The sequence below is a fragment of the Felis catus genome, chromosome D3, assembly GCF_018350175.1.
Source record: "Felis catus isolate Fca126 chromosome D3, F.catus_Fca126_mat1.0, whole genome shotgun sequence".
Taxonomy (NCBI): domain Eukaryota; kingdom Metazoa; phylum Chordata; class Mammalia; order Carnivora; family Felidae; genus Felis; species Felis catus.
Window position 1 is genome coordinate 8,383,369 of NC_058379.1, and position 26,944 is coordinate 8,410,312.

At 41.9% G+C, this 26,944-nt stretch overlaps 1 protein-coding gene across 2 annotated transcripts in view; it reads left to right on the forward strand.

The window, feature by feature from the left end:
* Positions 1-6,993: 6,993 nt before the first annotated feature.
* Positions 6,994-26,944, forward strand: part of ATP2A2 (ATPase sarcoplasmic/endoplasmic reticulum Ca2+ transporting 2) — a 58,755-nt gene continuing 38,804 nt past the window's right edge. Inside the window, exons 1-5 of one of the 2 annotated variants that reach the window (XR_002737073.2) lie at positions 6,994-7,702; positions 8,412-8,429; positions 8,515-8,597; positions 16,598-16,702; positions 20,588-20,726. Coding sequence is in view for 1 of the 2 variants with exons in the window: in NM_001009216.1 (NP_001009216.1) it covers positions 7,585-7,702; positions 8,412-8,429; positions 8,515-8,597; positions 16,598-16,702; positions 20,588-20,726 (463 nt within the window). In the remaining variant the exon portion in view is untranslated. 2 annotated transcript variants of the gene reach the window in all.

A 26,944-nucleotide genomic window follows, 5' to 3' on the forward strand; every position in this document is an offset into this window, starting at 1 on the left:
GGGAGGGGCAGAGAGAGCAAATCCAATGCAGGCTTCGCACTGTCAGGGTGGAATCCTGCTGGGTGGGGGGCGGGGCTTGAACTCACAAATCGTGAGATCATGTGACCTGAGCCAAACTCAAGAGTCAGACGCTTAATCGACTGAGACTCCCAAGCCCCCCTCTCCTGGACTGTATAATTTGGTGGAAGAACACAGCAAACAAGTGACTTGGTTGATAAGCAGAGTGAAAGAGTACCATTCACATGTACATTTGCCAGTTTGCTGTTCCTTCTGTTCCAAATGCTGTTCTTCGCAGCTCTGACTATGCAAATGGCTATATATTATTCGTGTGCTCACTTCTCAGAGGGAGGTGACCATCCATCCACCCCCCTATCCCCCAACTGTCACTCTCACATGTGACTCCATGTCACTGTCAAGTGGCAAGATCAGGTAGACGGGGGTACAGGAGTCTGGATATACAAATGTGTCTGTCATCAATATTTAGGTGGAATTTAAAGCAGTGGGCCTAGGGGTGCCTGGATGGCTCAGTCGGTTAAGTGTCTGACTCTTGATTTTGGCTCCGGTCATGACCTCACGGTTCGTGAGATGGAGCCTCATGCTGGGCTCTGCGCTGACAGTGCATGCTGACAGTGTGGAGCCTGCTTGAGATTCTGTCTGCCTCTCCCTGGCACTCACTCTCTGTCTTTCAAAAATAAACATTAAAAAAGAAAGGAGTCAGATGCTCAACAGAAAAAAAAATAAGCAAATAAAGCAGTGGGCCTAAGGAAAGACTGTGGATTGAGAAACAATGTCGCACGTCCCTCGGTCCTGGAACACTCTGCATTTCGGGTTGAGTACAAGATGGGAAAGGCAAGAAAAAAAGGCTGAGAAGGAGAAGTCAGAGAAGTAGGAGGCAAACCCGAGTTACTATACTATAGTTGAGTGAGATACAGAGTGCCATGTGGGACACAGGACAAGGCACAACTCATTTCTGGGGTGGTGAGATCGGAAGTGATGGAGAAGCGATGGCCATTGTCAGAGAAGGCCACCAAGATGGGATGGGATTTAGCCTTCATCTTGGGAGGATGATTAGGGGTTTGCCGGGATCTGAGCAGCAGGCACAGCCTGAGCAAAAGTGCAGAGAAAAGATAAATAATCCATTGTGGCAGGAGCTTTAGAACTAGAGGAGAGGCTGTGGCAGATAGATGGCAGATAAAACAGAAAACTGCAATGGAATAATCTAGGGCCATTCCTAACCAGGCTTCCCAGTGTTCCATGCTAGTTACTTCCTCCAAGAGGAGTTAAGCTCTTTGACTTTCCTCAATGAGGTGGACCTCTTCTGCTTTGTCAACCCAACATTCATTCCTTTCCTTGATTTGATTTTCCTTGGGGGCACTGTTTTCCAGGGTGCGAGTCCTAAACCAGCAGCATCAACATCACCTGGGAACTTGTTAGAGATGCACATTCTTGGACTCTGTCCCAGATGTACTGAATGGGAATTCTGGAGATAGGGCCCAGCAGGCCCCCTGCATGATGTTGCCGCATGCCAAAGTTTGAAGACCACTGCTTCAGGGAAACACTGCTTCCCAACTCTCCATCCATGTAATTCAGGTAGGGCTGACCACAGTCCCTGTTTCAGGTGGAGCACAGGTCTCTCAGGAGATATTAGACTTTTCCCTCCATGAACCTGCTAAACTTGGGGGACTATAAACTGGAGATGCTGGGGGCCAGGTCTGCTGTCACCTAGAGAGACCCTATGTCAAAGCCAAAAGCAAAGGGAAGCAGCAGAGCCAAGGAATAGAGAGATTCTCAGTGATTTTATTAGAGCACCTGGATCAAGCTGTTCTGAATTTGGTGTCTACTCCCAGTAAGTCCCTTTATTACAAGCATCAACTAGTCAGTTGGCTTTTGGACACTGAGTCATCAAAAGAAGACTTATTGGGGTGCCTGGTTGGCTCAGTCAGTTAAGCATCCAATTCTTGATTTCGGCTCCAGCCTTGATCTCAGGGTTTGTGAGATTGAGCCCCATGTTAGCTCTGTGCTGACAGTGTGGACCCTGCTTGAGATTCTCTTTCTCCCTCTTTCTCTGCCCCCAACCCCTGCACTTGTGCCAGTATGCAAGCACGCACGCACTCTCTCTCTCTCTTTAAATAAATTAAAAAAAAAAAAAAAAGAATACTTATCAATGGAGGTGGGAGGCAAATCCTGGAAAAGGCATTATGTATCTGGCAAATTCTCAGATGTTAAAGTTGTAGTTTGTGAACATGTAGAAAACATGGTAGTCACTAGGCACTGGCATGTGTTCAAAAACAAGCCATGCAAACTGAATACATTTCACAGAAATTTGAAAATTCACTAGAATGTGACTTGGAGACTGTTCACTAGAACGTGGACTTTGAGTCTGTTGTAGACAAGGCATGTAGAGCTTAGCAACACATTGGAATAGTTCTCTCATTAAGTTCTTATGGGCAAGTCAAGAAATATGGGCTACATAATAATGCAGTGAATTAACATCCCATAGTTACCTGAAGAGACTTTAATTTACATAACAAAGCCTTGTAATAGTGTAACAATTCTGCTCATTATTCCATTCACCAGGCATGTGTTCCAGAGTCAGTAGAAGATGCCAGATGTGACTGAGTTGGGTGGCCTTGGTTCCTACCTGCCTCTCAGTGTGAACACCTGTTTTGAGCCTAGCATATAAATATGTACTTTTCATATAACATGATCCTTAAATCAAGCTGACCACATCAGGTGCTCAACCAAAAGAATGTATAGCAAAGTATTCCAATGCTGTATAACAAAGTATTATGGGAGACAAAGAGGCAGGAGAGTGCATTATAAGATTTTCATTTTCCTGACTTTGGAACCTGTAGCCAAGTTGATTTTATAGCCAAGTTGATTTTATAGCCAAGTGAACAACTAAATCCAGCTTATTAGTTATTTTCTAATCTGGAATGAATGTCTAGACATTCTATTGGATGAAGACATAGAAGTCATAAGTCATGCTTACCAAATTCATGCGTAACCCAAGCTGGGACACAGAGATAAAACGTGACTTGACGATGAAGACTCCAAAAAAACCACAACAGACTGCAACGACCAAAATGAACATGAGAACATTCCATCATAATCAGAGTTCAATGCCTGGGTTAAAAAGAATCAACAGTGCAAGTACCCCATGGGAAGATTTAATATGACTGCAGTTTATGTATACAGGACTCAGTTCTCAGTTGATTGTTAAGACAAATCAACAACGTGCAGGGGAAAGCATCAGAACCAAAGGAGGACAGTGCGAACTCCACTAGGTCCTTGCTCCAAGACTATGCCCAGACTTTTGTGTTCAGTGTTGGGTGTCTCCAAGCCTGGACAATGAGGATGCTGAGGGTTTGCAGACTCCTGCTGTAGGAGGAATAGCTCAGGGACCAAGCTGTTCCTTTTAGCTGAGAAAAGAGACTTTATAAAGCACAATAGATATCATGAAATACTCACAGGGATCTCACACAGAGGAGGGATTAAATGTATTCAGAGTTGTTCAGAGAGCTAAAGGAGAACCAATATAAAGGAGAAGCTAGTTAGGGGAGGAGGATTCAGCCCAGAATGAGATGGCTTTAATGATGAGAGCTGTCCAAATATGGAACAGGCTGCCTTTTGCAATAACCATCGCTTTACAGGAGGGCTGTTGAGGGTTGGAAAGTTGGCCAGGGCCTGCTTTCCAGGTCACTTGTTTTTTACTGGGTCTTTTCTGTCTGCCTAGCTTTTTTAACTAGCTTGCCTATTACCAGCTAATGTCCTCCTTTATTAATTCCTTTGAGGTTCTTTGATCAAATCATCCATCATTCTGAATTACTGTTTCTCTTCTTTTTCCTCTCCCTGTCCTCAATTGATTGAAAATAGCTGCAATCCTTGGAAGACAATATTTTCTTTTTTTTATAAATTATTTAAAAAAATTTTTTTTAACGTTTATTTATTTTTGAGACAGAGAGAGACAGAGTATGAACGGGGGAGGGGCAGAGAGAGAGGGAGACACAGAATCGGAAGCAGGCTCCAGGCTCTGAGCCGTCAGCCCAGAGCCCGACGCGGGACTTGAACTCACGGACCGCGAGATCGTGACCTGAGCTGAAGTCGGACGCTTAACCAACTGAGCCACCCAGGCGCCCCAACAATAGAGTATTTTCAAAACCCATTCTTATTTTTTTTTTTAAACCTTGTTAACAAGAAGCACGTTTAGGTCAATGCACAAAATAAATTGAATATAAGTTTATTTCTACATAAGAGAACCTTGATCTTTCTGCCCTTGGGAGGCTGGCTTTATGCTAAATTTTGGCAACCTATAAACAAATTTCAGAGACACCCACAGGTTGAGGAACCAAGAGCATAAATGGTATGTGACACAGAAGGGGACAACTCTGGACTAAAAATCAGTTTCAGTGTAAAGGAGTATTCCCACCTCCCGCAAATAGCAGACTTGCAAAGAACAGTCTCGGAGGTGATGACAATGTGGTAACAGCACCAATAAGAACTTACACATCGCTCCTCTCCGAGAAGCCTTTAATGCTGCCTAGTTTTGTATTCATTAAACCTGACTAACCTTCACAATCATTCCCATGAGGCAACTAGTTCAGAGGCCCTCCTGTTTATTTCACAAATTGGAAATCAATGAACCTGGTTCAGCAAAAATTTATTGAGGTTCCTCCCATGGTGAGGCCCTTTGCAAGTCACTGATAGATCAGGGATACCGGGACTCATTCATTCCAACAGTAGGTGTTCAGTAAATGATGAGTATATACCAGAGACCTTTCCACATCCTGAGGATGGACAAGAAAGACAAACCCATATTCTCATGGAGCTGGTTTCCTAGTAAGGGGAGACAGACAGTAAACAGCTAAAGGAAAACACAGTATCACAGATAAATGCTGTGAAGAAAATAAAACAATGGGATATCAAGGGGGACTGGGGAAGGTAACCACTTTATGCCCGCCAAGACATCTACAAGGAGATGACATGTAAGCTGAGATCTGAATGATAAGATGGAACTAGGCACCTGACAATCTCGAGAAGACCACTGAATACAAAAGTCATGGTCGAGAACCCCTCAAGAAACTCATGGGGCGCCTGGGCGGCGCAGTCGGTTAAACGTCCGACTTCAGCCAGGTCACAATCTCGCGGTCGGGAGTTCGAGCCCTGCGTCAGGCTCTGGGCTGATGGCTCGGAGCCTGGAACCTGTTTCCGATTCTGTGTCTCCCTCTCTCTCTCTGCCCCTCCCCCGTTCAAGCTCTGTCTCTCTCTGTCCCAAAAATAAATAAACGTTGAAAAAAAATTAAAAAAAAAAAAAAAGAAACTCATGATCACACTACAGGTGCTTACAATCCCAAGTACCCGTGGAGCCATGGAACAGAGACCCAAAGTCAAATGTCCGAGATAATTTCCAGGCGAAGATAGGTAGCAATCCTCCTGCCTGTAGTGCTTCTATCGTTGCCAAGAGATGAGGTGAGGCCAAAGAAATGGTGCAGACCTGGTCTCAGAGGGAAAAGAACCACCAGCCCTCCATTACTACACCCCCACCATGCAATCAATCACGTGTCCCTCCTGGAGGAGGCTCCAATCCTGTGACCTAACCAGTTTCCACCTTGCTTCTCTCAGCGCATTGCCATACACTAGAATTTTGTTTGTGTTTTGTGTAGGGTTTTGTTGGTCCTTTTCCAAGTATCAATGAAAACTGCACGCCAGCCTCCACTCCTTGGAAATAATTAAATGAAATGACGTGCCTGATTTTTTCAGCTGGGTAATGCACTGTGATTTGCGTCTGCTGAAGGAATTCATCTTAAGTCCTGAGGCTGAGCCATCGGGGACAACTGAGGTGTTTTTTCTCTGCTTTGGCTCTTGCGGATGGCACACTATCGCCAAACACGAAAGTAGACTAAATGCTTCATTCTGCGGCATATTCGCTTAAGAAAGCTGCTCTTTGTGATGCGAATATGTTCACCTTTTGTTCATGAATTCAAGGCAGAGGTCCCTTCCCGTTTAGTAATCTAACTTTACAGAAGAAAAATGCCCTTTATTTTGCTGTCACCTAGGTTTTGTACAGACCTCTGCAGCAAGTCCTCTGAGGTTTAAGAATAGGTTTTGGATTAAAGTCCTTCTTGCTCCTAGTGGGGAAATTGGAAATCTAGAAAACAGCCTTGATCTTAATGCCCAAGCGAAGCACCTTCTAGCACAATTCTCATTATTTAGCAGTTATGGTGGCATAGCCTGTGACACGTATCACAGGCTGTGTGAGCTATAAAAATTAAAACCTCCTCCCCCGAGTGGGATTTCTTCGGTCAGAGCACGCAGACCCCGCTGGGGAAGGGCTGACATTTGTGTGCGGTAGAGCGCTCGGCTGGGGGTGTGGGATGCGGTGTTCCTGAAGCGATACATTCGAGCCGTGTGGGAAATGAACTGCGGAATTCCTCCCCTTGATTCCTGAAGGGGGCTCTGAAGGAGACAGATTAGGATGCAGAGTGCGGCCCGGGAGGCGGAGGGCGAGGGGGCGAGCCAAGGACACCAACCCGAAAGCGCTTCGGAAAGCCCAGTGCGGAGCGAGTTCCCAGGTTCCTCGGCCTCGCCTTCCCCACCACCCACCCCCGCCCAAGGCTCAGGCTGACCCCGAAGAGCAGGCAGTAATCCTCAGGGCAGCTAGTGCAGGGGGCCCACCGTGAGCCCTCGACCTCCCTGGGGTCTGTCCGTGAGTGAGCGGGGTTGAAGACCGATGGAGCCCAAGACCCGCCGAAATTCCGCCCTCCGCCAGCCGCTGGCTACGGCGCGTACTGCGCGAGCGCGGCCCGGCGCGCGCCGGCCTCTATCCGGGTTCCTGGGGGCGGTGCGCAGGGGGGGGCGGGGCCTGCGCGGCGGCGTGGGCGCGAGTCGCGCGGGAGGGAGGGAGCCGAGGGGAGGGGGCGGGGCCGTGCCGCCCGCGCCGCGCTGGGCCCTCTCGGCCAATGAGCGGCGTCCACATGCTGCGGCGGCGGCGAGAGGGGAGGCAGCGGCGGATAAATGCTATTAGAGCAGCCGCCGCGGAGCCGTCCCCGACGCCACCTCCTTCTCCTCCGCCGCAGTTTCCTCCGCCGCTGTCGGGGGTGCGGAGCTGAGGGAATAGGGTGAGCGCGCCGCGCACCACCCTGCCGGCTCGCTGCCCTCGCTCCGTTCCGCCCTCAGGGGTCGGCCGCGCGCCCCCTCCTCCGGCCCGGGTGGGGCCGCGAATCACCTCGGAAGAGCGGGGAGGGGGCTCTGGGGCCGCGGCCTGCGCTCCCGGTGGGCGGTTGAGGGCGAAAGAGGCCCTTCCTTCTGACGAGGGGAGGGAGGGTCAGGAGCCCCCCACCGCCCAGCTGAGCCAGGGGCGTGCGCCCGCGAGGGCCGGGCTGCGAGAGGGGCGGTTGTCTGGGGGAGGGGGCGCGGGGTGATTCAGCGCCCGGCGAGGCGGAAGCGGCCGCAGGAGGAGGAGGAGGGGGGAGAGGCCAGTCAGCGCCTGGGCGCCCAGGGTGGCACGAGCCCGCGGCCCGAGTGCGAGGCGGAGGCGAGGAGGCCGCGGGGACTGGAGGCGAGGCCGGCCGGGCCCCCGCAGCCATGGAGAACGCGCACACAAAGACGGTGGAGGAGGTGCTGGGCTACTTCGGCGTCAACGAGAGCACAGGGCTGAGCCTGGAGCAGGTCAAGAAGCTCAAGGAGAGATGGGGCTCCAACGGTAGGTGCCCGGCGCCGGGGCTGCAGGGGCCCCGCGCGGCCCGGCGCGGGCCCGAGAGCCAGGGAAGATGGCTGACCGGGCTCCACCTCGTGGGTCTGGGCTCCGCGCCCGCCGAGGGCTGCAGGCGGCGGGTCGAGCCCGCGCGCGGGCCCCGCGGGAGAGGGGTTGCAGGCGGGGGCGCCGGGGTCTGGTCTGCGCCTCCTAGATCTCGCGCCTCGAACCCTTGACCTTCCCCGCACACAGCTAGCTCTCCGGCTTCCCGCACGCAGCTGCGGGCCCCGCTGGAGAGACGGACGAGTCTCCTGCAGCTGGGTTGTTCCCTGCGAGACATTTTCTCGTCCCCAGCCAGTTTATGAGGCGTCGTTGCAGTTGAGAATGCCTCTAACCGTTCTTGTACTACCCAAAGTTACACATCTGGCAGAAGTCATGACATAGCTGAAATGACTCCTTGTTTCGGGAGCCCTGTTTAGGTAGCGATGAGATTTTATGCTTCGGGGTAGACCTAAGGTATTGGTTACGGCAAATACTGCATGTTTTCTTGGGGCTACTATTTTAGTATGGTTTCTATTAAAAGTGGTTGAATGTTCATATACCTAGGTATGTCTTTCAAAGACAGTGGTAATTTTAGGAATTCTCTTTTGAAAGACCATGCTAATTTTTTTTTTTTCCTCCTTGTTGACACGTTGCCTGGCGAATTTCTGCATTATAGAGTTACCGGCTGAAGAAGGTGAGTAATCTTAACATGTTTTTTTTTCTCCCCTTTGTGTTCTGATGTTAAGATGACATTTACAACAAATGTTTGTTTCTCACAGGAAAAACCTTGTTGGAACTTGTGATTGAGCAGTTTGAAGACTTATTAGTTAGAATTTTATTGCTGGCAGCTTGTATATCTTTTGTAAGTATAAAGAAACTTATTTTCTCTCAGAAAGTTGACTCTATTTCATAGATGAAAAAACAAGAAACAAATGTCTATTGGGTGACAATGTTATATTTAGAGATTTAAGCTGTGTCTCCATTTTTTTTCAACTTCAGTATTTTAAAATTATAAACAAAACACTTGAAGCCATTTGTGTTGTAGAAAATCAATGAATGCCTGACATTGACAGTGCAGTTAGAAATTGTTGCCAAATGGCGCAGGGTCTTATAAATTTTTGTGGTTTATGAGATTTTAACATCAAAAAGTTCTTTATCGGGAAGTCTTTTTTCTGTTTGGGTTCTTCCACTGTGTAAGATCACACTAATATGATGTTGGGCCCTTTGTAGTCTGTAAATAGAACTTACAAAAGGAATATTCCAGTTGCTCTCCCTTCCTGGTAATGGCAAGGTGACAGTTGTTTCTGACAGTGACAAGAATGATGACGGCAGTGATGGCACTACTGTTGACCAAATTTGGTCACTGACCTTTAGGGTGGTATATTTATCTAAATTGGACCCCTGTCTTGAGTGACTCCTAGGTAGAAAGAACAAGGTTTAGTACAATTGGTTCTAGATCTTAAAAATAAAAACAAAACATATAGTGTTTTTTCTTGTTCTGTACGTGCTTACCGAATTGAGTCCTGTATGGTTGCTAAGAAACTAGTGAAATGCAAAGGACTACAGCAGAAACAGGGTGATGGGTTGGTGAGGATATTTCTAGGTTATATTAACATTTTTTTTCTGTTCAATATTAATTTTTTATTGCATTTTTTCTTGGGCAGTGGACTTCTTGGTAGTTTTCCTAAAAATGGTCATGAGTAGGACATACAAGTTCCTAATCCTAGCAGCAAGGGATGACTTTTGCTATTTTTTTTTTCTCTTCCAAATTTTTATTTAAATTCTAGTTAGTTAACACATAATGTAATACTGGTTTTAGGAGTAGAATTTAGTGATTCATCACTTAAATACACCCAGTGCTCATCATAACAAGTGCTCTTCTTAATACCCATCACCCATTTAGCCCATCCCCCACCCACCTACCTCCCTCCATCCACCCTAGTTCTCTTATCATTACACTTTTGTTTTAAATTACAGTATATTAGTCTTATAAAATAGGATGGGAAGTGATGGGAAGTGAAATTCACCCAGTGTAATATGTTTTTTCAGGCTTCACAAAATTGACAGAGCTTCAAGGTTTCATTTTTGTATGTTTGTACATAGGCAAGCCCCAGAAATCTCCTTTGTTCTTTATGACAGCCATATCGTAGAAAACTATTTTGAGAACTAAGTAAAAAGGAAGCAGTGGGCACTTCTTTAGGTGAGGGGGGAAATTTGGTAAGAGGTGAGTTTTTTGGAGTAATACTGTTTACAAATTCTGTCATGCCATTTGGCAAAGTGATATGTAGCTATTAATAATTCAGTCCTCAAGAATGTTTTCTATGGTTTTCATTGAATAAAATTAAGAGAGTGTCATAGCAAATCATTCAGCATTCTGAATTACTCTATACCTCTTAACATGTCTGTCTGTTCTTGATTAATTCAACACCACCCACCCCTCCACCCTCCCCCACCCTCTCTAAACGGCTGCTGCTTTACCGATGAAGATAAAGGAGTAGAGCTGTTTGATTAACCAGTTTCAGTACTTTGTCATGGCACAAAACAAATAACACATTTGGGGTAGTGTAATGTGTATGTTTAAGCTAGCTGCATAATTCTGAAGTAGCCTCAGCGTTGGTAATTAAAATACGGGGGTTCAATAACGGTATCAGGGACCCCTTAGAATAAGTCAGCTGGTATATACAGGGCAGAGAGGAAATAAATTTTTTTGAGTTATTCTGTGTGTGTAACTTAAGGCAGTGTTGTAACATCACTGGCATTATTTCTAATAAACAAGCTCTTGGATATTTAGGTTGTATAGGATCTCTTGAGTTGCCAGTTTTGAATGACTTTATATTAGCACTTTGATTTAGTAATGTATGTGATTTTTACTTTGAAGAAAGGATCTTCTAGTTTCTAAGCATTTTCAAATGGGTTTTAAAATATTTGCTTTAATTTTATCATAGGGCAGGGTGTTGGATTTTTATAGCTTTATAGAGCTATATTTTGGAATTGAAATTTAAATTACCTTTTTGGTAACTACTCGGAGTTAATGCTCAGGAAATGAACTGGGTGACATTTTTATTTTATGGGTTGATAAAGAAACATAATAAATTTTAGGAAATACTGTTAGTTTGCTTTGACTTGGTTGATCAAGACATTTTGGATTTAAAACTTGTTTCGTTGATTTTCTTTATGTGGAATTGGCACTACTGCTACATTGTGCTTGACCTTTTCATTCCTCATTTCTTTATCTTTCAAAAGATCACTGGGTCTATTTTGTGGTAATCTGTTTATTCCTATGTAACAGGAGAATCATGGTAGAATATTCATGCTCTTTTGGAAGAGTGAATAGGCAGTTATACAACATGTACACGATGTATGATATATCCTCAGGTTCTGCTGAAGTTAAAAAGAAATATTAGGCATTAGTGATTTATTTCAGATGTCAGACTAAGTGTTAACTGTAGGAAGCTACATTCATGTTTTACACTCATGACCTGTATGGATAAAGGGTTTTTTTTTTTTTTTTAATGTTTATTTTTTGAGAGAGAGAGAGACAGAGCACGAGTGGGAGAGGGGCAGAGAGAAAGAATCTGAAGCAGGCTCCAGGCTCTGAGCTGTTAGCAGAGTCCAGCGTGGGGCTTGAACTCGTGAACCACGAGATCATGACCTGAGCTGAAGTCAGATGCTTAACTGACTGCACCATCCAGGTGCCTAGGGATAAAGTTTGATTAACTTGTAATGTTCACCAAATATAAGTATTTTTTGTTTTCTTTATTATTATTATTTTTTTTTAAGTTCACTTGGATTGGAAGAAGTGAGCTATCTCTGTCCCATTGCGTATAAAGTAACATTAGAAATTCCTTAATTTGACATTTAGGACCTGCTGTCCTTTCAGTTTGTCTTTACGTCCTCCTTAGTCACAACTTTGCCCTTCATTTAACACATCATATGGTTGCTTACTGGAATACCCGTTCTTTTCTCTCTTTTACTGCTTCATTAGGTATTTATTGAACACCTGGGACACGGCCCAGACGCTGGGGATATAGCATTGAACAAAATAGGCAACGTCTTTGACCTGGAGCTGACATTCTAATGGAGGCAGATTATAAACAAGTAAAACATGTAGTCTGTTGGACAGTGATAGAGAACTAAAGCAGAGGGATAAGAATATGAGGAGGGAGGAGTGCAGTTTTTAAGTAGGGCGGTCAGAAAAGTCTTCCAAGAAGGTGACATTAGAGAAAAGACCTGAAGGAGATGAGCAGGAGGGCCATATTTGCCTCCTCTGTATCCATGAAGTCCTCTGATAACATGGTTTGTCAAAGTTTCTCTACCCTCCATCCCCCTGTCCCCACCACAGCTACTTCGATGGATTCTGAAATGCTACTAAAACTTTCTTAGAGCAAGGCACTTTTCAGCTTCTCACTTGTAATTGAATAGTTTGTTTTTCCTTCCTCCTGGGCCCTTTAAAAGGGATTCTTAATATTTTTTAGAGCCTAAGTTAGTGCTTTTGATAGAACAGATAGATATTTGAGTGAGTTTGTGTTGGTAGCATTTTCCAAATACAGAAAAATGTAGATCTGTTTTCTTAGAACAATATAGTCAAGAACTGTTTTATATAATGTAGTGATTTTATTTTTTTCCCTGTATTTTAATTTCTTAAAAAAAAAGATAAAATGGGTAGTTTACTGATGGGTTTAATTTATTTAGAGCTTTTCTTTAAAATGTTTTGAAAGGTGAATGTTTTTGTTTTTGTTTTTTTTTCTTTTTAAATATTTGTTTTAGAGAGAGCAAGACTGAGCATGAGCAGGGGAGGGAGAGAGAGAGGGAGACACAGAATCCCAAGCAGGCTCCAGGCTCTGAGCTATCAGCACAGAACCCAATGCAGGGCTCGAACCTACAAACCCTGAGGTCGTAACCTGAGCTGAAGTCGGACACTTAACCGACTGAGCTGCCCAGGCACCCATGTGTTTTTCTTTTTAAACATTATGTTCTCAAATCTAAAAACAGTATTTTTATTTTTTTTAAACATTTATTTTGAAAGAGAAAATATGAACAGGGTAAGAGCAGAGGGGGGGAGAGAGAGAGAATCTCAAGCAGGCTCCATGCTCAGCACAGAGCCTGACATGGGGCTCAATCCCATGACCCTGGGATAAGTTTTGTGTGTGGATCAGAAGAGAATATGGTCTAATTCATACTTTTTTTTTTTTTTTTAATGGCTGAAAGAATTTTCGCTTTCTGCCCTCAGAAAATTGTCATAACATTTGTTGGTGATACTTTTTTCATTCTTGTGTAGTGTTTAACTTCCATTTTCTCTTTAAAACTTTTTATGTGAATTTTTTCATTTATTGAATAAGTGTTTGAGTATCCAATGGCATCGCAAGTTTCTTAAGGATAAAGGAGGAATGCAGGCCAGTGCCCTTGGTCTTAAAAATGTGCTTATGCTCTCTCTCATTGTCTTTTTTTTTTTTTTTTTGGATCTTGTTAAGAGCTCAGTACATTATCCCAACATGGAGCTAAGATAATGGAGTCACAGAACCATGACTGTCTCCCACTGGAATATACCTTTTTACTTTGGATTAAAATTTGCTTTTTTTAAAATTTTTTTTCTTTTAACGTTTATTTATTTTTGAGACAGAGAGACAGAGCATGAACAGGGGAGGGGCAGAGAGAGAGGGAGACACAGAATCTGAAACAGGCTCCAGTCTCTGAGCGGTCAGCACAGAGCCCAATGCGGGGCTCGAACTCACAGACTGTGAGATCATGACCTGAGCCGAAGTCGGACGCTTAACCGACCAAGCCACCCAGGCGCCCCATAAATTTGCTTTTATTCATTAAACTCTGCTCTCCAGCATCTTTTGGTTGTCACATCAGAAATTACTGTGATGTGCAGAGATCAGTCTTAACAGATAACTAGACAGCCTGTCCTACTGTACTGAAGCAGTTTAAACTGTAGTTGAACATTCATTAGTAAGTGGTTACCTTGAATAGGATTGGCAAATTTGAAACTTTGAACTTGCTGGATTATATAAGCCCCAGAAGATTGGTATTGGTACTGTATTAATAGTGCAAAGCAAAGGAAAGAAGAAACACCCTGCCTAACATTATGCAGTAGAATAGTGTTGATTAAGTTGGTTACTTCTTACCCTGAGTGTTGAAGTTCATATACTCCCCTTAGGGTCTTGTACCGCAAAAGTTGTATGAAATTTTGTTTCATTCATTCATGCCTCTCTACAGTAAATAGCATCATCTGTGTACCAGAGACTCTTCTAGGCCTCTGGGGATACAGAGGCAAACACAAGGCAATATAAATAGATAATTATTTGTGTTCACCTATTCTCAGTAAAGATTTTTAGGAACATTCTCCCTCATACAAACATTTGTATGACTTGGGATAAACCGTAATTATGAACTAACTGTGCTATAATGTCAATAAGGCATCTTTCACCAAAATGAAAGATGCCTGTGCTGCACACTCCTCCTCACTCCCTTCCACGTCTCATGGGATCTTTCATTTGTCAGCAGCATCATCCCACTTATACTGGAAGTTTTCTTTACAATAGAACAAACCATGAAGGACCGCATAATATGATATGAACCTGAACAACTGGATTGGTTCCTACCAGTTAACGAAATATGGGTTGATCTTCACTTTGGACTGTAGCATTTAATTATTTGGCTTATTTGTGGTTTCAAAACAGACATTTTAAAAAGTATTCACGAAGTTGATGGTTGTCTATTTTAAGTAGGTTCAGCACCAGCCTTCCACCCTGAGAATTTGCCTACTAGTTTCTCATCAAACAGTAGTTAATATACTTGTAGAACTTTCAAATAATTACGAATGCCTGGGTATCTTACACAGAAACATTTAAAGTCATATAGTGTTAAGAAAAGGCTACTACATTGTATAGATTAGGATTTTTACGTAAGTGATAAATACTATTTGTGCAGAAGAACCACACGTTTCTTGAAAAGTAGAGATTTGGTCTGATAGTCCTGTCCTTTGCTCCAACTCTTAGGGGTTATTGCTTTAAGTTTGTTCCTGAGGACTAGCTGCCAAGAGGGAAGTTCATACCCTTTTTAACAAGGTGTGAAGCTTATCTTACAGTTGCTAATGCCTCACTGACCTTTGGAAAGGTCCTGGTTACTCTTCAAGTTGAGCGATTTTTCTCCCCCAAGAGCTAATTAAGTTTCTTATTTCTGATATGTTCTCCTTGGCAAATGTTTGAAAGGCTAGTATCAAAGCAGCTGTGATCTTGCATCTATCAAAATTTATAACTTCCTAGAGAAGTTTTCATTTTGGCACTAGGCCTGACCTTAACACCAGGAATGCCCTGTTGAAAGCTTGTGGCAACATTTATATTCATTCTGGTTTTCTGCCTGCCCTGGTTCTCTCACTAGCTGTCAGTGGTCATTGGTACCTATCAGAACCTGGTCCTCGTGTCTCCTGGTTTTTTTTTTTTTTTTTTTTCCTGCTCAGGTTGATATTTCTTGTTCATCATTCCCCTATCTTGCAAAATCCATGTTGGGCCTGGCCTTATTCATCTCTCTGATTGTTTACTATGTTTCCTATATGTGTAAAAGCTCACTTTATAGTATTCCACTAAGTATAAACAGATGGTTTCATTATTGCCATGAATCCTATCCCACGGTATTAAAAAGTATCAAAACCAGTACCTTGATTGTTTACTAAATAGATTTAAAGAAAAGGTTTTATTGTGAAACATGCAAGCATGTTAAGCAATGTTAAAGGCAAATCTTATCTCCTAGATTGAATATTAGATACATTTGACATCCTTTCTGGATTGGCAGTTTTTTACAGAAATGAGTTTTTAACCATTTAGATGGCTCTTTTACTGTGTTCTTTATCATTAAAGATTTGTTGTGTTGGGTTCTCCTACCACCTTAAGTTTGCTCAGTTATGAAGTTTATTGTGGCTCTCTTAACTCGTAGCTTTTATGTCCTGACAAGGTTATGGTTGTGTGAGCTAGAAATTAATTTTCTGCTCATTTTTCTTGGGGCAGTGTTCTGTGTCCATTTGTAAATAACATTTTTGGACTTCTGTCATCTCTGAAGTGCTGTATTGCTATACTGTCATATGTAGGATAACCTTCAAAATATATTCCTGATCAGAACAACCTTGAGTATTAAGAGGCGACCTATAATAGAACCACTGAAAATAACTGGGACATTATCAGGTTTTGCACTCCAGAATTTTGAGTTCATGATCAAGGTTTTTGTTTTATTTTGTTTTTGTAGAGATGCGGGGAGGGACAGAGAGGCAGAGGCAGAATCTTAACTAGGCTCCACGCTAAACACAGAGCCCAGTGGGGGCCCAGTCTCAAAACCATAAGATCATGGCCTGAGCTGAAATCAAGAGTCAGACGCTTAACTGACTGAGCCACCCAGGCGCCCCTCACAATATTTTTACTATAAGTTTATGTCTGTGGGTATTATTTGATATTAGTTGATATTAATTTGATATGATTTGATATGAAGCAAGTCAGAGTTGTGGATGATTGCCTTTTATTTTAACAAAACCAAGAACTTAAGTTTTACTTCTGAATATATACATATAAAATGAATGGGATTTAATTCCCAGAAATCATTTTATTTGGATTTTAAAACAGTTATTATGTGAAAAGTTAGCTTTTGAAGGGTATTAAGAAGTTGTATAGTTTCGATTCTCAAGAAGTACTGTGAGCAAGAGACGTAGGCCCGTTGTTTATGTCCTTACATTTTGCCACCATTTGTTTCTAGGGACTGTAAGAAAAGAGACTTGGTATATTGCAGTTCCTTTAGTGCTCGCCACTTCTGGTGTAAAGTGGCACTAAGCCTAAAAACATATTACAGTTCTAACCTGTGCCATTTCTCTTCTAGGTTTTGGCTTGGTTTGAAGAAGGTGAAGAAACAATTACAGCCTTTGTAGAACCCTTTGTAATTTTACTTATATTAGTAGCCAATGCTATTGTGGGTGTATGGCAGGTAAGCAAAATTATGCAGTGCTAGATTTTAGTAATTTATGTAAGCGAGTTAAACTGTGTTAATCTATTTTTTCCTTATGTGTTAACTAAAAAAATCTGGAGAGTCTACAGGTGTTTTTTCTTTTGTCTGTTTGTTTAATGGCAACATTTTAGACCTCTCCTGCATGTATATAATTTGCTGTTAAAATTGCTCATCCTTCATGGTAGCATGGAGTTAAAAATAATGGATGAGAGAAGCTACTTAAGAAAAAACCAGAAAATTTGAGATCCACTATCTTTGTATTTCCTAGCTGCTTCCTTTGAAAAATTTCATAAACTCAATGTCAGTTTTATGTCCTTGGATTTGTGGTGGTGGTGGTGGTGGGGTGTGTGTGTGTGTGTGTGTGTGTGTATATTTAGCAATATAAATTGTTTTCTCTTCAGAGCATGCTCCTGGCTATTTTCCCTCAGTTGCCTAGGCCTTTCTGACTCACAGAATGGAAGCCAGTGTATAGAACCATAATATAATGGGATTCCTACCCACCCCACTTTTTGTAATTAACTGTTCTGTAGATACCTACTTTGAGGACTTCAGCTTACTAAGACTGTTGATGTGTTTGATTTTTTTTTTTGTTGTTTGAATATATTTTAACAGACTGAGACTAATACTTCAAGTTCATTTTAAGTATTGATATTTAAGCATGGATATAATCACCCGTTTCAGGACTAAAATAGAGTGCGTCTACAGTCTTAATTTAAGTGGAAACATTTTATAATCATACTTAATTAGCCCTGTTAGAGTTTAAACTTCTGATCTTATAAATGAACATGAAGGTCTTTGTATAGTGGGATCAGATAGAAAAGATGACCTATTTGGAAGAAAATTTTAATGGTGCTATTCCTTTTAATTTTGTCTAAAATTGTTTATATTTAAGTAGAAATGATCCCTTTGTGAATATGGGCTAGAGAAACAATACATGGCATTAGATTGTCCTTCTCAAGCTAATAATACATATTTTCCTATTAAATAATCACTGCCGGTTACGAGGTAGATACTACATACATTCCCATGTCATTGTTACAGTGATCTTGTAAGGCAAATGATATTCCCATTTGACAGATGTGATGTTAAGGTCCACAGTGATTAAGTGACTTTTTAAGGGCCATACAGGTAGGATGTAGAGTATCTGGGATTTGAATCCAGCCTCAGTCTGATCCAAATTCCAAAGTAAAATTTTACACCAGTTTTCACAGGACTTTTATGTTTATCTTAGTTTTAAAAATAACATTTTTAGGTCTTAATCTCATTTACATAGTATACAGAATGGTATGAGTAATACTGAAGGGTGCTTGCCTTCTCGAAGTAGGGAAAGTAGAAATCCAGTGCAAGGTAGTATTGGGAGGTGGGGGGGCACATACTGCTGGCCAGTGTCATCAAAGAAGGCTTCTTACAGAAGGTGACAAGTGATTGGGAGCTATAGAGAAACCAAGCTTTGTTCAGTTTTAGTATGTATGTTGCCAAAGTGAATGCCTGATACAACCTATTTGAATCTGAGATCATTTGTTTCCCTTTTCCACTCCTATGCTCTAAATATTCCTTTTGATTGAGTTGAAGGAAAGGCTTTTAAAGTAATTTTAACTGGCATCTTTGTCCTTGGGGTCTGAGATAATTTATCTTTAATGCTTCTAATTTAAATTTCTTTTTTTTTTAACCTTTATTTATTTTGGGGACAGAGAGAGACACAGCATGAACGGGGGAGGGGCAGAGAGAGGGGGAGACACAGAATCGGAAACAGGCTCCAGGCTCCGAGCCATCAGCCCAGAGCCTGACGCGGGGCTCGAACTCACGGACCGCGAGATCGTGACCTGGCTGAAGTCGGACGCTTAACCGACTGCGCCACCCAGGCGCCCCAATGCTTCTAATTTAAATGTACCTTTGCTAATTTTTAGTAGAAGTAAAATACAGTGCTCTTGGGACATTTCTTAACCTTGAGCAGTCTAGTTAAACTCTACCTGACATGACCTTGAAGGAGAGAGAAAAGGAATTAAAACTGCCACAGTGAATAAATGGGAAGGGGTAGTCCTGCAAAATAGTTTCACATTTGACTAATTGAGTAGCAACAGTGCTGAGAATTTACTCTTTCTACACTGTCAGTAGCATTTGAACTTAATTAGGGTTAAATGTTCTAGTAGTTCTGTTTTAAGGTGATGCAGGTGATATTCTTTAAGCAGATCTTGTATGGGGTTGAAGTTATTTTTATCATGAGGTCCCCAAATTTAACATCTTTTATACTTTTTTAGGGATGCATACATTAAAAAAAGTGAGACCTGGGGCGCCTGGGTGGCTCAGTCGGTTAAGCGTCCAACTTCGGCTCAGGTCACGATCTCACGGTTCGCGAGTTCGAGCCCCGCGTCGGGCTCTGGGCTGATGGCGCAGAGCCTGGAGCTTGCTTCCGATTCTATGTCTCCCTCTCTCTCTGCCCCTCCCCCGTTCATGCTGTGTCTCTCTCTGTCTCAAAAATAAATAAACGTTAAAAAAAAAAAAAAAAGTGAGACCTATGCTATTAGCTTTCAGGTTTTTTTTTTTTAATTTTTTTTTTTAATGTTTATTTTTGAGACAGAGACAGCACGAACGGGGGAGGGGCAGAGAGAGAGGGAGACACAGAATCGGAAGCAAGCTCCAGGCTCTGAGCCATCAGCCCAGAGCCCGACACGGGGCTCGAACTCACGGACCGCGAGATGGTGACCTGAGCTGAAGTCGGACGCTTAACCGACTGAGCCACCCAGGCGCCCCTAGCTTTCAGTTTTGAGTCCTCTCAATTTCACTTTAAGCAGGTTTCAGGATTTTTCACAACAGACCATAATTCTTAGAGTAGGGTAAAAAATGAGATCACCTGGTATTGTGCATAAATTCTGTCCAAATAAAGGTTAAATTGAGCTTTATATCAGAAAGCAAAAAGTGAGAAATGAACCTTGTCCTTCGTGCACTGAGTAGCCCTCTTGGGCATGCACTGTGTCGATTTGCTCCTTCACTTCTGATTGCTTAGTCTCCAAAATGAGAGGAGACAAATGGCACATGTGCTTTTCTTTCTTCTTTTTTTTTCTCACCCCCTTACAGGAACCTTCCCATAGCTTTTTTTTTTTTTTTAAGCATTACTCATTTTGATTTCTGTATCTTTCATCTCGAAATTTGGAAAGAAAAACTGTGTGGCTAATTTTTGGTATGTTCATATGCAGTATTACAATAAATATGGTATGGGACTGGCAGTTCTCTTATGAGACTCCAGCCATGTATTGGTTTTCAGTACTGTAGAAAGATCTCCTAGAAATTGTGAGATGTAACTTGATTTTTTTTTTTTACAGGTGATGACCTGTAGCATGTACTGTGTGCCAAAACACAGTCTAAATGGTTTGTTAATCCTCACAGTGCTTGAGGTAGTAGCGTCAGTGTCTAAGCTTTGTAGGCACCAAACCTTGTGCGTTGTGTAACTCATGCACAGTCACATAGCTGTTAAGCGAAAAAAGCCTGCAGTGACCCTAAGCAGTCTATCCTAGACCAGCACCTTTTACTGAGACAGGATCGGTTTCAGTGGTGTGGCTGTGTTTGGAGGTGAGGGCCATGTTACATAGTGGGCTTGGGGATGACAGATTCTGTAACGGCTTTCCCTGTTGTTTTATTCCCTTATCCTTCTTAGGGTGCTTGGCTTCTTCGTTTTCTAGCACAGGATCCTAAGAGCCTAGTGTTTATCATCTTATGATGTGTATTGTTAATAAATGTCATGAATGTGCATCTCTGGTGTCTTTTTTTTTTTTTTTTTAAGTTGAGAAGTCTGAAATTTGATTCCTTGGAATAAAATACTAATTTGCAGTGGTGGGTATATGTTCATTGCTTTTATCTTTTTTATAGGAAAGAAATGCTGAGAATGCTATTGAAGCCCTTAAGGAATATGAGCCTGAAATGGGCAAAGTGTATCGACAGGACAGAAAGAGTGTACAGCGGATTAAAGCTAAGGACATAGTTCCTGGCGATATTGTAGAAATTGCTGGTGAGTTGAGTTTTTCATTGTCTTATCTTAGATTGTATATCTGAATGCAGTTCCATTTCTCAAAGCTCATAATTGTTTTAAAAATATGCTCATGTATCAATTCTATCAACAGGTTTTGGTGATTTCCAACCAAATCAAGTGTTCTCTATATTTTGAGGTGTTTGGCACCTCCTTTGTGTTGTATTCATAAGGTTTGTTGTAAACAGCGTTTTGAACTATTGTACTTACTTTTGGTCCATTGTAGAACACTAGCACTAGTGAAATAGTGAACTTAATCTCAATTTGACACTTAGTTGTAGTGAGCAATTTAGAATACTAGTTAAGGGCTACATAGTTATTCCTGTTTTGATTCTTGACACAATGTTTAGCCATACTTGTAACTATCAGGTTAAGTAGATGGTTAAGAGTAAGTTCATGGCTCTAGGGGCGCCTGGGTGGCTCATTTGGCTATACTTCCGACTTTGGCTCAGGTCATGACCTTACGGTTTGTGGGTTCCAGCCCCACATTGGGCTCTGTGCTGACAGCTCAGAGCCTGGGGCCTGCTTCCAATTCTGTGTCTCCCTCTCTCTCTCTACTCCTCCCCCACTTTTTCTCTCTCTTTCTCCCTCTCCCTCCCTCCCTCCCTCCCTCCCTCTCTCTCTCTCTCTCTCTCTCTCTCTCTCTCTCTCAAAAATAAATTAAAAAATTAAGAGTAATTTCATGGCTCTAAAAAATTCTGCTTTAGAATACTTTTACAAAACACAGAGCCTGAGGTCTTGGCCTGGGTTCTGTGGGTGGGCTTCAAAGAGTTTGTGAATCCAAAATGCAGGGCCAGAGCTCTCCACAGGTCTTAAAGGGGTTCGTATCCTCATTGCTCAAGATTGGTGCCATGTTTTTAGGTGGCCCAGGATGCTTAGAACTAATAAGAATAGTCTAGGCTTTTTGCTGGAGATATTATATTGGATAATTCACATTATCCTGGTTTTTCACACCTTTCTTAGCTCAGAATATTTTTTACCAGTTGTCCCTTGAACAGTGCAGGAGTTGGGGCACTCAAGAATCCATGTGTAACTTTTGACTTCCCCAAATTTACTAGTGGCCTGCTGTTGGCCTTATGCAGAACATAGTCAACACGTGTTTTGTGTATGTTTTATATACTGTATTCTTAAAGTAAGCTAGAGAAAAAATGTTAAAATCATAAGGAAGAGGAAATACATTTATAGGACTGTGTTGTAAATCCACATGGAGGTGGACCTATGCAATTCAAACCCATGATATTCAAGGGTCAGTGGTACTCAGTTTCTTTTTGTGAATTGTCTTGGTAATGCTTCACACTGGCTTGTGACGAAGTTGTTCTTTGTCATCATTGTGTTTTTCCTTTTAATGAACAGGATTCAAAGTGCTACATCTCTTGGCCTGTGTTCTGCATTTTTGGCCTCTGAAAGGAAATTGCCTTGTCATAGGTATTCTCTCATCCATAATTTTTCTTTCTTCCAGGGAAGGAGCAGTGTTGCCTATATGCCAACACGTTGGTTTAATTGTGTTAACAAAAGTACAGTTCAGAATGAAGTGGGCCATTGCATTTTTTTTTTTTTTTTTTTTTTTGAGAGAGTGCAAGCAAGGGAGGAGCAGAGAGACAGAGGGAGAGAGAATCTCAAAGCAGGATCTGTGCTGTCAGTGCAGAGCCCGATGTTGGACTGGAACTCAAGAACTTGAGATCATGACCTGAGCCAAAACCAAGAGTTGAACACTTAACCAAATGAGCCACCCAGGTGCCCCTGGATTGATTGATTGATTATTTATTTATTTATTTATTTATTTATTTATTTAGCGTAATCTCTACACCCATTGTGGGGCTCAAACTTAGGATCCTGAGATCAAGAGTTCCATGCTTCACTGACTGAACCAGCCAGGTGCTGCCCCATTGGATTTTTTTTTTTTTTTTGACAGTCACAACAAAGTTTATTACAATGAGAGGCAAGGCCGACCTATCAGGACCAACACTCTTGATAAGAGTGCGGCCTCTTGAACAGCCGGGGTACAGAGTTGTTTTGTTTTGTTTTTTTCTTCAATATATGAAATTTATTGTCAAATTGGTTTCCATACAACACCCAGTGCTCATCCCAAAAGGTGTCCTCAATACCCATCACCCACCCTCCCCTCCCTCCCACCCCCCATCAACCCTCAGTTTGCCCATTGGATTTTTTAAATTTATTTAAAAAAAATAAGAATATTGCAACAATAGTACAAAGTTCCCACATAGCCTTTACCCAGTAAATGTGTTAATGTTTTATCACATGAGCATTATTCTCTTTCAGTCTGTATCTATACATTTACACCTTTTTGTCTGAATTATTTGAGAGTACATTGTAGGCATGATGCCTTTTTAATCCTCAGTACTTGGTGTTTATAAAATCAGGAACATGTCCTCAGTATAAGTCCAGCACAATTATCAAAATCAGGACATTGATACAAAACTTTAATCTACAAACTTTATACCCATTTTACCATTTGTCACAGTGGATTTTATGGCAGAAATGTGAATTGGGGAATTCTGCCTGTGATACAGAAAATAGGTCAGAATGGAGAAGGCTGGAGATAGGCTATTTTGATAGCGTAGGCCAGAGGTAATGAGACCCAAGACATAACGAGAGCTGTAGCATTAAGAATAATGGGGGATTTTGTTTATGAATAGTGGTTCTTAAGCAGAGATGCACATCAGAGTTGTCTGGGGGCGCTGTCTTTAAAGTTTTTACGAGGTCCCAACCCAAAATAACAATCTCCCTTGAGCATGGAATTATAGTCATTGTAGTTTGACAAATGAGTCTCAGATTTTGATGGAAAGTGACAGGTTTTAATAACCATATGTGTGTATGGCACTGACTGGGCTTCGCATGTAGAATCGGAGCCACTGGCCAGATTTCTAGCTTAGGTGACTGGATGGTGTGGTGCTAGTAACTGGGGAAGGAAACATCAGAGGAAGATAGCTTGTCTTCCCAGAAATAGGAATGTAGTGGGTGCAGTTGCAGATAACATCGCCTAAATTTGTTTATGAGATTTCATTTGACTTTGTGTGTTTTCCATTTCTCCAGTTTAATCTGGTAATAAACTGTTCAGCCAGTCAAACAAAAAATATTTTAAGAATTTTTGTGCTGGTTAGGCTATTTTAGTATATTGAATCTATATGAAAAGTTAGAAATTATGACCAAAGTGTTTATCCTGAGTTTGCATCAGTAGATGGCGGTGGTAAACAGCATCAGAGGAAGCTGTAACTTTGACCCTCAAGGCATCTTCCCCTTGGAAGAAATAAAAGCTAGCTTCTCTTTTGATTTGTCTTTTCCTCTCAGTCCAGTCCAGTCCAGGCTTTCCCATTGCAGTGTGTCACTCTAACCATCTACTTAGCTGAGAGAAGCTTGGGAGTCATCTTGGTCCTTCCCTCTCATTCTTGAAGACCAGTTGATTCTGTTTCCAAAACACCCAAATTTGTGAAATTCTGTTTCTTCAGTCACCAGCTCTCCCTGGGACTGTCCTTGTGTCCTAAATGGGCTCTGGGTTCTTTTTTCACTCACCTTCTTCCAGTCCTTTCTCCATGTAGCAGCCAGAGCAGTTTCCTAAAGGTCCTATTGTTGACTCATCTAAAATTCTTCAGTGGCTTCCTGATCGCACTTGAAATATAAAGTGCTTTTTCCCCTAAGAGACGTGGCATCATATGGCTTCTGCTTGCTTCTGTGATTTCATCTTATGCCACTCGCTGTGCTCTAGCCATTCAGGCCTCTGTTTTCAGTTTTCAGTACCACCAAACTTTCCTGGCCTTTTTTGGGAAGTTAAGCAGATTTTATGTAATTTATTAATTTGTCCAGTGCACAGATCTCACCACAGCAAAGTTTTGGTTATAGCTCTGATCTGTCTGACTCTTGTTGCCCAATGTGAACTTTCATTTCCTATTAAGTAGTGTTTTGTATGTTGTGTTTGATGGTTTAGGAACGATAAATACGATTGATTCAGTGTGTGTGACCTAAGCTCTCCAGTCTACTGAAGTGTCCTTTATTTGCTAATGTTGTGGTAAAATACATAATATAAGGTTTACCATTTTAACTGTTCTTAAGTGTGCAGTTCAGTGGTATTAAGCACATTCACATTGTTGTGCACCCATCACCAGATCTTTTCCAGATCTCTTTTCATCTTCCCAAACTGAGACTTTGTTCCCATTGAACACTTACTGCCCTTTACCCCCTTCTACCTTTTGGCAACTGCTCCCCTTTCTTTCTATTCAGAATACAATTGGTTTAATATTAAAAGATGGATTTAATTCCTTCATCTTAGATGAATATATTTACTAGTAACTATTCTGAGCAGTACACACCCTTAAACCTAGTCTGCCTTCACCTGTTTTCTGAATCCTTAGCGGGGAGTGCTGACAGTTCTAACAGTTTAACACTTTTTCCTTCCAGCTCTTCCCCCCCCACTATACACGAATTGTTAAAAAAGCATGTGCAGTGCTTGAACATTGGCCTCTTGTATACTACTCATATTGAATTTTGACCATTCTGGCGGATGCAGAACAGAGGTGATTCCTAGTTTTAGATAGATGCAAACATTTTATTAAATACTATTATCATCCCACTAGGCAGTGAGCACCTTAAGGGCAGAACGGTCACACATTGTACTCTACTTGCTGAACGTGTGAATAATAAAATGAAACTTGAAATCAGAAGTATGTGGTTGGTTCACCTAATATAAACATGATTATTGTGCATCTTCTGTACAGAACAGATAATTGGAAGTCTATATGCATACATTGAGTAATGGCTAAACTTAGCTTGTGTGCCAATACTGTGAATGGTTCCAAGTGTTTGGTTCTTAACCATCAGCCACTCGGTAGATGTGTACAGATGAAGGGGGTAAAGGGCAGTAATTGTTCAATGGGCACAAAGTCTCAGTTTGGGAAGATGAAAAGAGATCTGGAAAAGATCTGGCGATGGGTGCACAACAGTGTGAATGTGCTTAATGCCACTGAACTGTACACTTAAGAACAGTTTAACACTTTACAGTTGAGGAAACGGAGTCTCTGGTTTATTGCTCTGTCTTCTGTAGTTCATGTGCTAGAGAATATACAGTGTGTTTAGTGTACACACAGCAGGTATATCAGTCCTATCTTGATGGGTTGGAGGTCCGGGTCACCTTTTTTTTTTTTTTTTTTTTTTTTTTTTTTTTTTTAATTTTTTTAAGAGAGTGAAGGGAGGAGCCAAAATCAAGGTGCTCAATTGACTGAGCCACCCAGGTACCCACAATGTTTTTTAAACAGCTTTATTGAGATGTAATTCGCATGCAGTAACATTCACTTTTTTGAAGTGTACAGTTAAGTGGTTTTTAGTATATTCAGAGTTGTGCAGTCATCATCACTATCTAATTTCAGAACATTTTCATCCCCTAAAAAAGAAACTTCATACCCATTAGCAGTCGCTTCACCTGCTCCTTGCCCCCAGGCCCTGGCAACCACAGTTCTGTTCTGGATATTGCATACAAATGGGACCATACAATATATGGCCTTTTGAAACTGCCTTCTTCACTTAGTGTGTTTTTTCTTTTCAGAATTCATCCAGGGGCACCTAGGTAGCTCACACATTGGAGTGTCCAACTCTTGGTTTTGGCTCAGGTCATGATCTCACGGTTTGTGAGTTTGAACCCTGCATTGAGCTCTGCACTGAGAGCGTGGAGCCTGCTTGGGATTCTGTGTCTGCCTCTCTCAAGATCAGCTTCAAAATAAAACTTTGGGTTTTGATAAGAATTATGCTGATTGTATAGATTGGTTTGGGGAATATGGCCATCAACATTAAATCTTCCAATGCAGGAAAGTGCTACTTGGTGATCATAGGGTGTCTTTCCGTTTATTTAAGCATTCTGTTGTTCACTGTGTACAAGTCTTCTAAGTATTTTATGCTTTTTTTGTGTTTGGAAGGTATGTATAATTGGAATTGTCACAATTTCATTTTCAGATTTTTCTTTAATAATGTAAAATTGATTTTTGCGTATTGCTCTAATACTTTGCGATGTTGCGGAAATCCTAGTAGTTTTTCAGGAGCTCCTTAAGATTTTCTGTATATAAAAGATCGTGTCATCTGCAAACAAATACATTTGCATCTTTCCAGTATGGATGCCTTTTATTTCTCTTTCTTGTGTAATTGCCCTAGCTAGAATTTCCAGTAGAATATTGAATAGAAGTGACAAGAGCAGACAT